Source organism: Rana temporaria, chromosome 11 (assembly GCF_905171775.1).
Source record: "Rana temporaria chromosome 11, aRanTem1.1, whole genome shotgun sequence".
Lineage (NCBI taxonomy): Eukaryota > Metazoa > Chordata > Amphibia > Anura > Ranidae > Rana > Rana temporaria.
The window spans coordinates 125854888-125871083 of record NC_053499.1 but is presented as its reverse complement, the minus strand read 5'-3'; the positions used below and the strand labels follow the sequence as shown (position 1 = coordinate 125871083).

The 16196-nt window shown below is 40.2% G+C and overlaps 1 protein-coding gene across 1 annotated transcript in view; it reads right to left on the bottom strand.

Annotated features, from left to right (window-relative positions):
* Window positions 1-888: 888 nt before the first annotated feature.
* The window catches only part of LOC120917634 (C-factor-like), a 33853-nt gene continuing 18545 nt past the window's right edge, over window positions 889-16196 (bottom strand). Inside the window, exons 4-8 of the mRNA XM_040329083.1 lie at window positions 15201-15388; window positions 5578-5739; window positions 2723-2833; window positions 2001-2253; window positions 889-1131 (exon numbers count right to left, since the gene is read on the bottom strand). Of these exons, the coding sequence (XP_040185017.1) occupies window positions 2140-2253; window positions 2723-2833; window positions 5578-5739; window positions 15201-15388 (575 nt within the window). The 3' untranslated portion in view covers window positions 889-1131; window positions 2001-2139. The remainder of the gene's footprint in view (window positions 1132-2000; window positions 2254-2722; window positions 2834-5577; window positions 5740-15200; window positions 15389-16196) is intronic.

Below are 16196 nucleotides of genomic sequence, written 5' to 3'. Positions count from 1 at the left end.
GCCAAATGCTTAACCTCCCTGGCGGTATGATTCTGTCTGGAATTACGTACCAAAAGCGGTACAATTATTTTGCAAGGAAATTTGGCGTTTTATACTGTAGGCCTGTAATTTTTAGGAATAACTCACTTAAATCTGACCAAACAAGAGTCTAGTAGGCATCCCGGGTATGATTTTTTTTTTAAAACAAAATTATAAATTATAATATAATAAATAATTATAAATAATTATAACAAATAATAATATAATTATAATAAAAAATATTCAATAATGTAATCAACTCAAAATCACTGAAATTTGCAGTTGCAGAATTGTCGCTGTCATTTTTTTTTATGACAAATTTCCCCACAAATCGCTATTGCACATTTCTGCAAGTGATTATAATTTATTATCGCTGTTTTCTAGCTGATCTAAAACCATTTTTGACATAAAGGGACACTTTTGGACAATCTACAGTTTTTAGGCAGAAAGAATTTTTTTTATTATATAAAAGTACATGCAGGGCACTGGGCAGACCACTAGGGACAAGGGGGGTGTGTATTTTTTACATACAGTACTGTAATCTATAAGATTACAGTATACTGTATGTAAAGTGTTTGTTTACTTTTTTGAATTTGGCGCCGTTCTCCGTCCCCGTGCGTCGTAACGTCGCAGGGAACGGAGATCGGCGGCACACGGGGAGACTGTGAATCGAGCGAGGAGGACCCGCTCGCTCACACAGCGCGGTGGCATCGCTGGATCCAGGGACAAGGTGAGTAACTTGCCTGTGGATCCAGCGAAAGGTAAGCTGCGCCGCTGCACGTCCACCCCGAGCGTGACTCGGGGATACCGATCTTAGCATTGAAAACCAACCCCGAGTCACGCTCGGGTTTACCGTCAGGGGGGTTAAGCATGTTGGTGAATTATGCTGATGAGGAAAATCAGAATATAGATCGGCTGATCCTCCCCTTTATAAGAGGTCATGTGACAAAAAGTCTAAGCATCTCTTTTTGCTTTTTATTTTTTTTACTTTTAAGGACCAGTATAGGAAGGGTATTTTGTTTACCATTAGATCTGCTGTAAAGTAGATGAGTGTTTGCGCATGAAGTTAGATCGTGCTTACTTATGTTTGTAATTATGGTCTGCTTGATTAACCTCCCTGGCGGTATGATTCTTTCAGAAAAAACATGTTGAAAGCGGTACCATTATTTGCAAGGAAATTTGGCGTTTTATACTGTAGGCCTGTAATTTTTAGAAATAACTCACTTAAATCTGACCAAACAAGATTCTAATAGGCATCCGGGGTATGACATTTTTTTAAAAACAAAATTATAAATTATAATATAATAAATAATTATAAATAATTATAACAAATAATAATATAATTATAATAAAAATTATTCAATAATGTAATCAAATCAAAATCACTGAAATTTGCTCAGTTGCAGAATTGTTGCTGTCATTCTTTTTTTTTTTTTATGACGAATTTCCCCACAAATCGCTATCGCACAATTCTACAAGTGATTATAATTTATTATCGCTGTTTTTTAGCTGATCTAAAACCATTTTTTACATAAAGGGACACTTTTGGTTGCTATGGACAATCTACAGTTTGCAGGGAGAAAGAAAGGTTTTTATTATATAAAAGAACATGCATGACACTGGGCAGACCACTAGGGACAAGGGGGGGTGTTTTTTTTTACATACAGTACTGTAATCTATAAGATTACAGTATACTGTATGTAATGTGTTTCTTTACTTTTTTGAATTTGGCGCTGTTCTCCGTCCCCGTGTGTCGTAACGTCGCAGGGAACGGAGATCGGCGGCACAGGAGGACGCTGTGTGAATCGAGCGAGGTCCCGCTCGCTCACACAGCGCGGTGGCATCGCTGGATCCAGGGACAAGGTAAGTAAACAGTGCCTGTGGATCTAGCGAGGCAAGCCCGAGTCTGACTCTGGGTTACCACTCGCAGCAGGAAAATCTAACCCCGAGTCAGACTCGGGAATACCGCCAGGCAGGTTAACTCTAATTTTCACTAACCAGCCAGGTGAAGTCATCATGCTGTAAATGTTTTATACTTGTAACTGAACGAAAAAGCAAAAAAAAGGTACATTCCCTTGTTTGTCTTCCATGAAAGTTGCCCAATATGACTGTTCCTCCAGGTCACCATGGTAGAGTCTGTCCTTTGTAATTCAGAAACATTCCATTATGTTTTTCGGTTAGGGTGTCGAACACTTTCATCATACTACCCACACTGTCATATGGTTTCAGGGGAGCCTGTGAGACAAATACATGTTAATGCAGAAACAAAAGCAAAATCTTTTTAGAAGGAAATGGGAAATACATTTGTAAAAATAAAAAAATAGACTTTTGAGAGCTCCGCATCCATATCCATGTACAGATGATATGCAACATTTATAAATAATGATCTGCGGCCAAACATACTGCATTCCATTAACTTAGATGCAGGCCACTTTACATGTTCATAGCAATGGTATCTTCTGGATTGGGTGTGTTATTAATGACCCTGTTGCCTGATGACCAGTTGGTGACCTGTTACCAGATGATGAAGAAAACACCTGCCACTCTAAGGGGTGCACTTTTCAGTAGAAGGACAATCCTTTATTGACTGTACGGGCATCTTACCAATAGATAATTATAAGGTTACCTGGATAACCTCTTTAAAGATCACTACATAGCTTACAATTCACCCCTTTTAGAACTGCTATGTCTAATTTTGACCTACCTTAGGTCCTCCCATATCTGTTTGAACCCAGCCAGGAGCAACTGTCACAGCAATGACCCCATCTGTTTTGTAGGCCTCAGCTTGACAACGTGTTAACATGTTCAGTGCAGCCTAAGGGAATAATAATATTCATACTATGAGCAATACATAAACAGGATAAATCCACAAAATATTTGCTTAAATCTTCAGGTAAGCTGGTTGGAAATAGTCAGTTAGGTGCTGTCCCAGATGGGAGGGTAGGTGTCACGGTCAGGCTCGGAGACCAGTAGCTATAGTAGTAGACCAGCAGGTTTGATATACAAGCAGGTTACCCTGGCAAATAACGCAGGCTCATCTGAGGTGCAGAGTCTAAAAACTAATCTGGAAATTGGTTTAGTTGCATGTTAGTACCATGTCATGGTCCTCAGGATCGCCCTACTAGGAGGTCCAGTAGCAGATATAACAAGTACTGATCAAACAGAAGCGTAGTCAGTAAACAAGCCACGTTACTCGTGGTTAAGACGCTGGACTCGTGAGCACGTTCCCTGCGGTTGAGACGCTGGAGTTGGAAGCACTTTCCCTGCGGACGTTCCTCGTGATTGAGATGCAGTTGGGAGACGGGTGCATACAGGGGTACATAGGAGAGTGGGCACTGTCCCTCCTGGATGGCTACTATTACTACTATTCGCTGGTGAGCATTGCCGCTTTTCTCTTACTTAAACTGACAATCCAACTAATACTATAGAACTGAAATGATCTTTCTTTCTAATAGCAGTTCAAACATGTATTACCTGGCCTGTTAGTTTAGTAGTAGTAGTAGAACTAACTAAATATACTATACTGAATATCTCTTTTTAAATAGCATGCAAAGTTTTTATTATATAGTACTAGTTTATTATAGTATATAAACTAGTGTACTATATAATACAAACTTTACATGCTATTAGAAAGAGATATTCAGTTGTATATGTACTAGTAATATTTAGTTAGATACTAGTTCTACTACTACTAAACTAACAGGCCAGGTTAGAATGAAGAAAGATAGAATTTCAGTATGTTATACTGTATAATGCTATCTTTCTTTCTAATAGCAGTTCAAACATGCATTACCTGGCCTTTTTTTAACAGTATATAAACAAAAAAGTCAGTGCTACTACCCATACATCACATGGAAAACAGAGCTCCCGGGTGCTCGATCCACAGTCGCTGGCTGCGTAGAATAATGAGGAAAAGATGATCCGCACTCCGGTCGTTGCTCTTAAACAATAGACATATTTATTGACAAGCCACAGTAGAGAAACGTAAATAGAAAATGTTGACGCGTTTCAGCCTATAAGGCCTTAGTCATAACCAGCACTTTTATTAACAGTGCAGCTCTCTTTCCATGCACGGTAGTTATGTCTGCACTGCAGTATATCTGACTTGTACCAAATAATATAATTGAAATGATTAAATTTGATGTGAAATTGATTGCATGCTATTTGTTTGAGATATTCAGTAGTATTATACTAGTAACTATATATTGCGTGCTGTCATGTTTAAAACATTCATGCGCTTGTTGTCAGTGTAGTATAACTTATATTTACAAGTGACAGTCCCAAAGCTTGTGCCATTACAGATAAAATTATGGAATTTATTGCATTAGACGACCAGCCATTCTCTGTTGTGGAGGACATTGGATTTCGTAGGCTCATGCAACATATTGAGCCGTGTTACACTACCAAGCAAACGCTACTTTGCAGATACCCGTCTACATGAATTGTTTTGCAGTGTTAGAAAACACGTTCATGAGCTTATGACTACCGATATCATAGCAATCAGTTTTACTAACGAGTTCAGACGTCAGTCCAACGAGCATCCACAAGGCAACCTAGATAGGAGCCTAGGAGCCCAGCAGATACACAGGTGGCCCAGCTACAACCTATATCTTTCTCCAGACTCCAGAAACCAAGCAAAATGACTGCATCAAACTTGTCTCCACCCCAAAACCAACCTTCCTTGATGTGTTTTACCACTCCAGGCTTGCTCACAGGGATAGGAAATGATTTATGCTATCCTTGTGAGCGAGACAAGGTAGTGAAATGCATCAACAAAGGCTGTTTTTTGGGCGGAGACATGTATGCAGTAATTTTGATGTCAATCAATAAATACGAGAGGAGCTAAGTTTGGGGTGCAGCTGACATTTTTTCATATCTTCTATCTTTTCTCATACATTTCGTAGCCATTGGAGCAGCCCAACATAGGGAGGGTTTGATGGTGGGAAGTAGGCAAGCTCTGATACCCAGAAAATGTTATCAGTTTAAATGTTGCAGAAATACCATAGCAGAATTATATTAATTTCTCTCTGGGAAGAAAGTTTGTTTTCGTAGTGGAAAGCCTGGCAAACCATTAAAACTAATAAAAACTGTTCTGGAATCTGAGAACGATTAATACATCATGTCCTTCACTTTCTTGAACACTGACAGATGTTGTCCTTTCTCTTTCTTCACTGGCATATATAGGAGCTAAACTCTGAGTGCAACTGATGTGCAAACTATCTAGTTTGATTTTTACAGCCCTGATGAAGGAGGAGTGCTGAGCCCCTGAAACGTGCTGGCTGCTTTCTCTAAATAAAGACCATTGGCCTATTTTCAAAAGTTGTAGTAAGGCATTCGGTGAGATCAGATCTCATTATCGGGATTTCTTACAGAGACCATCATAACCACAGCGTATGTGGTTCTCATGGCAATTGGCAGGGCATGTTTGTAACTGCAGTCATTGTATTGTCACCACCATTGGATGTTTAGATATTTAGATACATTACTTCTCAGCAGGTTTATAATGCAGCTCACAAGCATGAATGTTTCAAAAGATGACAGACCAGGCTGTTTTGTTACCTTACTGCAGCGGTATTCAAAAAGAGGCTGTACAGAGAATTCAAGTGGTGTTCTCTCTATAGACGCAGCGCCACTGGATATGTTTATCACAGCAGCCTTGCTGCAGCTCTTGACTTCATTAGGATTTTCCTGAGCAGCTTTCTTGAGCAAAGGAAAGAATGCCTAAGGAGGGAAAGATTATTAATATACCAAGGATTACTTCTCAACTGAAAATGGAGCATTTGTGAAAATATAAATGTACGTATGCAATGCTAGATACACGTAAAGTAGATAAATAGACAAAAGTCCTGTTCTAATTTGAAGATTTCACCTTTTATTGCTACAGTTGTGCTCATAAGTTTACATACCCTGGCAGAATTTATGATTTCTTGGCCATTTTTCAGAGAAATTTAATGATAACACAAAACTGAAACTACCCAAATGACCCTGATCAAAAGTTTACATACCCCAGTTCTTAATACTGTATATTGTCCCCTTTTAACATCAATGACAGCTTGAAGTCTTTTGTGGTAATTGTGGATGAGGTTCTTTACCTTCTCAGATGTTAAAGCTGCCCATTCCTCTTGGCAAAAAGCCTCCAGTTCCTATAAATTCTTGGGCTGTCTTGCATGACCTGCACGTTTGAGATCTCCCCAGAGTGGATCAATGATATTGAGGTCAGGAGACTGAGATGGCCACTCCAGAACCTTCACGTTATTCTGCTGTAGCCAATGACAGGTTGACTTGGCCTTGTGTTTTGGATCATTGTCATGTTGGAATGTCCAAGTACGTTCCATGCGCAGCTTCCTGGCTGATGAATGCCAATGTTCCTCCAGTATTTTTTGATAACATACTGCATTCATCTTGCCGTCAATTTAGACCAAATTTCCTGTGCCTTGTAGCTCACACATCCCCAAAACAGTGATCCACCTCCATGTTTCACAGTAGGGATGGTGTACCTTTCATCATAGACCTTGTTGACTCCTCTCCAAATGAAGCATTTATGGTTTTGGCCAAAAAGCAAAATTTTGGTCTCATCACTCCAAATGCCAGAAGGTTTGAGGCTTGTCTCTGTGCTGTTTGGCATATTGTAAGTGGGATACTTTGTGGCATTTGCATAGTGATGGGTTTTTTATGGCGACTCGACAATGCAGCCAATCTTTTTTCAAGTGCCTCCTTATTGTGCATCTTGAAACCACACCACGTTTTCAGAGAGTCCTGTATTTCACCTGAAGTTATTTGTGGGTTTTTCTTTGCATCCCGAACAATTTTCCTGGCAGTTGTGGCTGAAATTTTAGTTGATCTACCTGACCGTGGTTTGGTTTCAACAGAACATCTAATTTTCCACTTCTTGATTAGAGTTTAAACACTGCTGATAGGCATTTTCAATTGCTTGGATATGTTTTTATATCCATTTTCTGTTTTATACAGTTCAACTACCTTTTACCGCAGATCCTTTGACAATTATTTTGCTTTCCTCATGATTTAGAATCCAGAAACATCAGTGCAGAACTGGATGTAAGATGCAAGGGTCTGTCAGGAGTCCAGAAACTCACTAACCTTTTATACACACACACACTAATTACAAGCAAAAAGTTCACAGGTGCCATTCAAACCCCTTTGTGTCAACTTGTGTGCATGTTATCAGGCCAAAATCGCCAGGGTAGGTAAACTTTTGATCAGGGTCATTTGGGTAGTTTCTGTTGCCATTATGATTTGAAAAGAGTAAACACAGTTGACTGATAATAAATGGCTTCAGCCAAACACTAATCATGAGTGAAGGATTTTTTTGTATTATGATTCATATTCTCTGAAAAATGGCCAAGAAATCATAAATTCTGCCAGGGTATGTAAACTTATGAGCACAACTGTATTTTGGTGACAGCACAACATTTTTGGATTTAAAATACATTTTGCAAGACAGTATCTCCAAAACAAAGCATGGGCTATCCCAAAATGATATGCAACACTTATCCCTTTGATGAGAAAAATACAGTGCCCGTGTGGGATACAGTGGAGAAAATCACAGCTATGTGCATAAAGCACAACTACAGTACAACTAAAATTTACAAGATTCAAATTAATAGCCAAGTAAAATATAAAATAACAAAACAAGCTTTTGCTGCAGTACACATTTTCTGTTCTTAGATGTTCTTAGTTTGATGGGCAGCATCGGGTCATCCTGGACCATCCTCATGTCTGTCATCGGACAGTAAAAGCACAGGATTGAAAAAGGGGGCATTATTAGTGCCCACTACATGGGATTGTGGCTATCCCTAAAAGAAATTATTAAAAAAAAAAAAAAAAAAAAAAAATGGAGTCTTTTAATTTTAAATAAGAATCAATTGGAACATGTATGTTGTGAGGGAAAACAGGAATTTAGGCGGGATTTGCATAGGTGTATTGGGCGGGAAGCGCGTGTAGGTTCAAGCGGGAAAAACTCGTGTACCGATTGGCTCATACACGTGAGAGCAGGGGTATATAAAGCCTGCACGTATAGAGGTCAGGGCACAATTTACCTTACAGGTCAAGAGCTCTGCAGTTACGTCGGATGAGCCAGCTTACCTCAGAAGACATGAAGTCTCTGGTGCGGAGGGTCTTGGAAAGAGCGGCGTCGGAAGGAGGGGAAGAATGGCTGGAAAGATGCCTTGCGGGGATGGACGTGTCGCCAGTGGAGGTTTCGCTTGAAGAACCCCATGATGAAAGTGCTGCTGCGCTGGAAGAAGGAGAAGTGTTATCTCCGTGCTCGCCGCCCCCCACCCCTGTACCTTCTTTTTCCCGAAGGTCTCCGCGCAACCGTCCACCGGAGCGTCCATCCACCTCTGCAGCTTCTCGCGTGTCTGAAGACTGCCCAGGAGAGGAGGAGGAAGATGGCGTCAGAGCGAATGAGCAAGGCGCAAAGAAGGTGACGAGGAAGCGTAAGTCAGTCTCCCCCTCGCCTGGACGAAAGGGAGGGCGGAACAAGGCTAAACCATCCCCGCTGAGGGGAGAAGATTCTTCTTTATCTCCACAGGCGCGAAATTCAAAAGAAGCTGGAGCGGCAGCATTGCATATGTCCAGGCTAGATCAGCTGGGCAATGGGATGGCTGGCAGAGAGAAGAGTTTGCAAGGACAGAATGACCTGGCTGTGCAGAGCGCTCCCTCAGCAAAGGCTGGTGAGTCTGCAGAGAATATGTTAGTGTCAAAGCTACTATTATCCATTTCTCAGTTAACAGATTCTTTAAAGACAGCTCAAATTCCAGTACAGTCACATGCTAATGTATGGTCTGAAAGCAGTGTATCCCCTGTCAGTGTCGGTGAGAGTAGACAATCTAATATACCTGAGCATTGTTTTAAGGAGGTATTACCATGTGAGATTTCACCACTAGGGTTTCATTTACCAGATAATGTAAAAGAAAAAATTTGGAAGGGTGAGTTCATTGATTTAATGTCACTACTTCCAAATGCAAAGGAATTTGCAGTAAAAAGTGACAAAAAATTTGATGAAGATGATAGGCGCCGGTATGCGCCTAGATCTTTTCAGAATTGGTTGCAGGCATACTGCATTTTTTCAGCAGTGCTGGGTGAAAAATTCCCGGAAAAATGTAGTGGCCTGTTCCAACATTTGGAAAACATATTAGAGGCGTACAGGAGTTTTGGTGGATTCGGATGGTTCATCTACGACGAATCCTTCCGCCAAAAACTGGCTGTACATAAGAATCTTAAATGGGGGATGAAGGATGTTGGATTATGGCTAAACTTATTACTCCCTCAGAAGCCAGTTTTTAATAAACAAAGTCCAGCTAGCCAAAGTACTCAGTCAGTGTATAAGAAAGGCATATGTTATGCGTTTAATGAATCGCAATGTAGATGGGCCACAGCCTGTAGATATAAACATGAATGTTCGTTTTGCTTCGGGAATCACCCGGTAGTGAAGTGTTTCAAAAGGAACTTACAACAGAAAGATAGTTCCAAAAGCACGCACCCCAGTGAAAGTGGAAAAAATGCATCCCTGGCTGCTCCTTTATCCAGACAAGGAAATTTTAATTGAAGGGTTCTCAAACGGTTTTAAGCTTCCAAAATTCTCAGGCATAGGCTGTGAGGTAGTAGACAATTTAAAATCAGTTGTTCAATATAGTCAGATAGTAAAAAAGAAATTAATTAAGGAAATTGAGGCTGGGCGTATCGCTGGACCTTTTGTCTCTCCCCCTTTTAGGGATTTTAGGATATCTCCTTTGGGACTTTTACCTAAAAAAGAACCAAATTCCTTCAGACTCATACATCATCTTTCTTATCCGAAAGGAAGATCCTTGAATGATGAGATTGATGCAGCATTATCGTCAGTCTCTTATGCAAGTTTTGATGATGCGGTTAAGATGATAAGGGAATTTGGTGTAGGGGCGTTATTAGCCAAATCAGATATAAAATCGGCATTTAGGTTACTTCCTATTGCTTCGGAGTCCTTCAGCTCATTAGGTTTTTGCTTTGAAAATTATTTCTTTTACGACATGTGTTTGCCAATGGGCTGCTCACTGTCGTGCCAATATTTTGAAACTTTTGCAACATTTTTACAGTGGGTAGTTATGGTAGAATCAGGTTGTGTAGGTATCACCCACTACCTAGATGACTTCTTGTTCATAGGCCCACCTGATTCGCCAATTTGTTTATTGCTGTTGAAATTGTTTTTAGCGATTGCTGAATATTTTGGCATTCCAATAGCATTCGAAAAAACAGTTTTTCCAGCAACTAAGTTAGATTTTTTAGGTATCAGCATTGACACCGAGTTATTTCAGTACCAACTCCCTATTGAAAAAATTGATAAAATAAAAAGCATGATTTGTGGTATTATTAGACGGAAAAAGGTGATTTTAAAAGAGCTTCAATCGTTTTTAGGTTTACTAGCGTTTGCGTCGCGAGTGATGCCGGTAGGTCGAATTTTTTCTAGAAGGTTGTCATTAGCTTCGTCGGGTCTAAAATCACCTTTTTCACACATTCGCCTAACTACGGATTTAAAAGATGACATTTTAGTGTGGTCACAATTCCTGTCAGATTACAATGGCCGCACTATGTTTCAAGACGATTTTGTTTTTACGGCGGATATGGACCTGTATACAGATGCGGCTGGATCAGTGGGTTTTGCGGCGATTTGGAGAACTCACTGGTGCTGTGGTACTTGGCCCCCATTTTGGGTTGTCAGTAAAGCGACAAAAAATATCGTTTTACTGGAATTATTTCCTATAATAGTCGCTTTCGAATTATGGGGAAGGTTTTTTGCAAATAAGAGAATATTGATACATTCTGATAACAAGGGTGTATTATTTGCAATAAATTGCTTGTCCTCAAAGTCTGAAAATGTGATAAAATTGCTGAGGTATTTTGTGTTACTATGCTTCAAATTTAACATATGGTTGAAGGCAAGACATGTTCCGGGTAAACAAAATACTTTAGCGGATGCATTGTCTCGTTTACAGATGACACGGTTCAGGCTACTGTTTCCGGAAGCAGATTTGATGGGTTGCAAATGCCCAAGTCATCTTTGGGAATTGATTTAACCCCTGTATTTCATTCCATAAAAAATTCAGTGGCTCCCAGAACGTGGATCGAGTATTCGATCGCATGGCGGAAGTGGTTGGTATTCAATGAGGAGTTAGGTCATTCGGGGCTGTTACCGACAGAGGATACAGTGTTAGCGTTTCTTAGCACACTTATGGAAAAAAAAATTTCATTTACACACATTAATAAGAGTTTAGCAGGAATTTCTTTCTTCCTAAAAATGAATAAATTACCAGTATGCACAAGTTTCTTTTCAGTGCGTCAAGCGTTGAAAGGTTATAAGCTGAGAACATGTAGACCGGATACTCGTAGGCCTATCACAATTGAGATTTTAAAGAAAATTTGCAAAGCTACCCCTTTAGTATGTCAATCGGATTATGAAGCCTTTTTATTCCATACAGCATTTATTTTAATTTTCTTTGCTGCCATGCGAATATCTGAACTGGTCCCTAATAATAAGAAAGGTGTTTCAGGCTTAAAATTGGATGAGGTTGTAGTTAATCCCAATAAAGTCAGTATTTTAATAAGAAAATCAAAGACGGATGTTAAGGGCAAGGGTCATTGGCTCACTCTGAATGCTTGCGGAGATCATTTCCTTTGTCCTGTCGTGACACTGTCAAAATACATAAAAGATAGACCTTCAGGTTCAGGAAATTTTTTGGTTCATGAGGATCGTTCGCCATTGACAAGGTTTCAGTTTACAGCGATTTTCAATCGCTGTATAGCACATATAGGTTTGTCTCACTTAAAATTCTCTTCACACTCCTTTAGGATTGGAGCAGCAACAGAAGCAGCTAGGATGGGATTAGAGGTTTCAGTGATAAAAAATTTAGGAAGATGGGAGTCAGGAAGATTTAATTTGTATATTCGCCCTAATTTATCTATTTAATCTCTTAGGTCACAGGAAAATAATTTGGATAATTGGACACTCATTTGTGCATTGGGCTCATAGAAGAGCTTGCCAGCGTTGCTACACAGCGAATTTATCTTTTTCTATAGACTGTCAAATTTTCTGGAAAGGTATTCGAGGGTTACAATGGAATAATCTTTCCTTTCAGATTTCCAAGAAAGCACGGATTTGGCCTTCACCAGACTTAATAGTAGTTCATGGTGGTGGAAATGATATTGGTAAAGAATCCACCTTAGATTTAATGTTCATGATTAAGAAAGATTTACAGATGTTCTATTCGTGTTTTCCGGGTGTTAAAATAATTTTTTCAGAAATAATCCCAAGGTTGGTCTGGTTGACCCCGGGTAAGACGAGAAGTTTGGAAAAAATCAGAAAAAGGGTGAATCACTCAATAGAAAAGTTTATGCCAACTATGGAAAGTTTCTCTTTCAGACATGTGGAATTGGAGGGAGGTTTTCCAGGCCTATATAGACGAGACGGTGTCCACTTGTCTGATATAGGCTTGGACATATTTAATTCAAATTTACAAATGATGATTGAGAAGGCCGCGGTGTTGGGGTAGGCCTCTTTTTGTTTTTCTGGGAAAAACAAAGAGAGGCTGGTGGGGACTTGATTGATAATTTATTTATGGCACTCACTCGAGTCTTATGACTGAGTGAGATTTTTGAAAGATTGAAAATAAATTTATTTGAAGTTAAAGATTTATGTATTGATATTTAATAAAGATAATTTATTTAATGTTTGTATTATAGATTATACCAATAAAGGTGCCGCGGCCGATTTATCACCATCTTTGATGGTCTTGTTTGGTTCTCTTATTTAAGATTTTAATAGCTTGGTATAGCCTACATTCCCATGAAAAAGGGGGCATTATTAGTGCCCACTACATGGGATTGTGGCTATCCCTAAAATAAATTATTAAAAAAAAAAAAAAAAAAAATGAAGTCTTTTAATTTTAAATAAGAATCAATTGGAACATGTATGTTGTGAGGGAAAACAGGAATTTAGGCGGGATTTGCATAGGTGTATTTGGCGGGAAGCGCGTGTAGGTTCAAGCGGGAAAAACTCGTGTACCGATTGGCTCATACACGTGAGAGCAGGGGTATATAAAGCCCGCACGTATAGAGGTCAGGGCACAATTTACCTTACAGGTCAAGAGCTCCCCATCCCCCCCACCCTTGTCGCAGCACCTTGTATGTGGTTTGTCACCCTTGATTCAAGGGGGGACTTGATTGATAATTTATTTATGGCACTCACTCGAGTCTTATGACTGAGTGAGATTTTTGAAAGATTGAAAATAAATTTATTTGAAGTTAAAGATTTATGTATTGATATTTAATAAAGATAATTTATTTAAATATATTTAATGTTTGTATTATAGATTATACCAATAAAGGTGCCGCGGCCGATTTATCACCATCTTTGATGGTCTTGTTTGGTTCTCTTATTTAAGATTTTAATAGCTTGGTATAGCCTACATTCCCATGAGCTCATCTCTTGTCACTCTGCTTTCTCTCCTATCAGCACATGGATTGATTGGCTTTCTGTGCTGCTTCTTCCTCTCTCACTCCAGCCCTGCTGTACAAGGACTGCAAGAGGCTGATACCAGATCAATTTCAGGTACTTACATTGCTTGCCATTACAAATTGCATTTATTTACATGTAAATGATTACAGAGTTGCATTAATTTGTGTCTTTTATATATGCCTTTGATTTCTCAACCTCTACAAGGTACATATACTGGTTAACTGAAGCATTGGCTCACATAATGTATTTCATTCAGTATGCATTAGATACTAGCACATTATGAAATACTGATCTTAGAATGAAGTCTTGTACTGCCGTGCTGTGATCCCTGCCAGATGCCTCCATCTTTACACGATCTTCCTCCTGGGTTTGCGTCCTCTAATCGTCTTATTGGCAGCACCGCCATGACGTCACTCCCGCACATTCGCATGGGAGTCACAGACATCGTTATGGAGCTCTGAAGGGACGGCATGGATATACCGTCTCTTTAGAGCGCATGCGCCGGTGACATCACCATCTGCATGAAGTGTAAATATCTTCTAAACCGCAAAGGTTTAGCAGATATTCATAGTACCTACATGCAAGTCTTATTATAGGCTTACCTGTAGGTACAAGGCTACTGAAAGGGTTTACATCCACATATGTACGCATAGCATTTTCAGTTAAATAATGTAAATCGCCTTTGGCATCCTTTTAGCTATTTATAAGAGTGATTCAAGACATTATATACGCAGGGATAAATGATCCCTGCATATAGCATTATCATTCCCCCCAATGCTTGTGGGCTTGGTGGACATAATGGGGCAGATCCACAAAAGGATTACGCCGGCGTATCTACTGATACGCCGGCGTATCTACTGATACGCCGGCGTAATTTTAAATTTCCCGCGACGTATCTTTGTTTTGAATCCTCAAAACAAGATACGACGGCATCTGGGATCGATCCGACATCGGATCGGATCTAAGATGCAATTTTTCGGCGGCCGCTAGGTGGCGTTCCCGTCGCAATCCGCGTTGAGTATGCAAATTAGCTATTTAAGGCGATCCACGAACGTATGTCGGCCCGTTGCTTTTTTTTCCGTCGTTTGCGTTCGGCTTTTTCTGGCGTATAGTTAAAGCTGCTATACTGAGGCGTACTCAATGTTAAGTATGGCCGTCCTTCCCGCGTACAATTTAGAATTTTTTACGTCGTTTGCGTAAGTCGTTCGCGAATAGAAATTTGCGTAGAATGACGTCACCGTCGTAAGCATTGGCGGGTTCCGGTTTAATTTCAAGCATGCGTACTGGGATACCCCCAGGGACGGCGCATGCGCAGTTCCAAAAAAACGTTATTTACGTCGGGTCACGACGTATTAACATAAAACACGCCCCTATCACTTCTATTTGAATTCCGCGCCCTTACGCAGCACCAGATACACTACGCCGCCGTAACTTACAGCGCGAATTCGTTGAGGATTCAAACAAAAAAATGTAAGTTACAGCGGCGTAGTGTATCTTAGATACGCTACGCCCGGCGCAATAATGCGCCGTTGTATGTGGATCTACCCCAATGTCTATATTTTGAGCTAATGCAGTTGAGCAGGGGGGAGACATACTGCATTACCTGCATGCTGCAGATAAATTAATTCCTATGCCATTGTCCTTACACTCAAGCTTTCTAAAGAAAATACTTTACCTGAGTAACCAGCATTGGTCCAATTGTATTAGTTTTATACATTTCCATCATGTCTTCTGCTGTGCCTTCATACAGTGAGTGAAAGACTGCAATTCCAGCATTGTTTATCAGCAAATTCAATCCCCGTCCATTCAGTCTTTCTGTAATATCACTGAAGGCTTCTTCAATGCTTGTTGGATTGGTTACATCTATCAATAGGAAAACAACTCTGTAGTGACAGGCAAAATAAGGTAAAATGCAGATATAACAGATACAGTGGGAATAGAAAAGAAGGTCAAATCATTCAATTTTAGTCTCATCTGACCACCTTAAAGGAGTTGTAAAGTAAACATTTTTTTCACCTTAATGCAGTCTATGCAAGGTGAAAAAACATCTGATGCTGCCGCGAGCCCTCCCCCCCCCCGGCACCCCCATTGGCTGGCGCTGCTGTCAATCACATCCAGTGACGCGGCGCGCCGAGGGGTGGGGCTGAGTGATACAGTGAATGGCTATGGCCGCTCGCTGTATCACGGGAGCACGCCCGCAATTTCCCATCACCATGTGAGCTCTCGCATTACTGTGGTCAGTTCTTGCGGGGAGGACCAGAGACAGCCGCCGAGGGACCCCAGAAGACGTGGATCGGGGCCACTCTGTGCAAAACGAACTGCACAGTGGAGGTAAGTATAACATGTTTGTTATTTTAAAGGAATTTTTTTTTCCTTTAATAGCCCTTTAACACACCTTGAAGATTCTGAGGCCTCGTGAAAAAAGATGTTATGTACAGATGAGACTAAAGTTGAATTATTTGACCTCAACACCAAACGATGTGTCTGGCAGAAATCCAATACAGCTCATCATCCAAATAATATCATTCCTACAGTAAAGCATGGAGGTGGTATAATGCTGTTATTAGGGTGTTTCTATGCAGCAGGGACTGGAGCAATTGTCAGGATAGAAGGGAAAATGGATGGGGCAAAAATACCATCTAATTGTCGAGGAAAATCTGCTGCCCTCTGA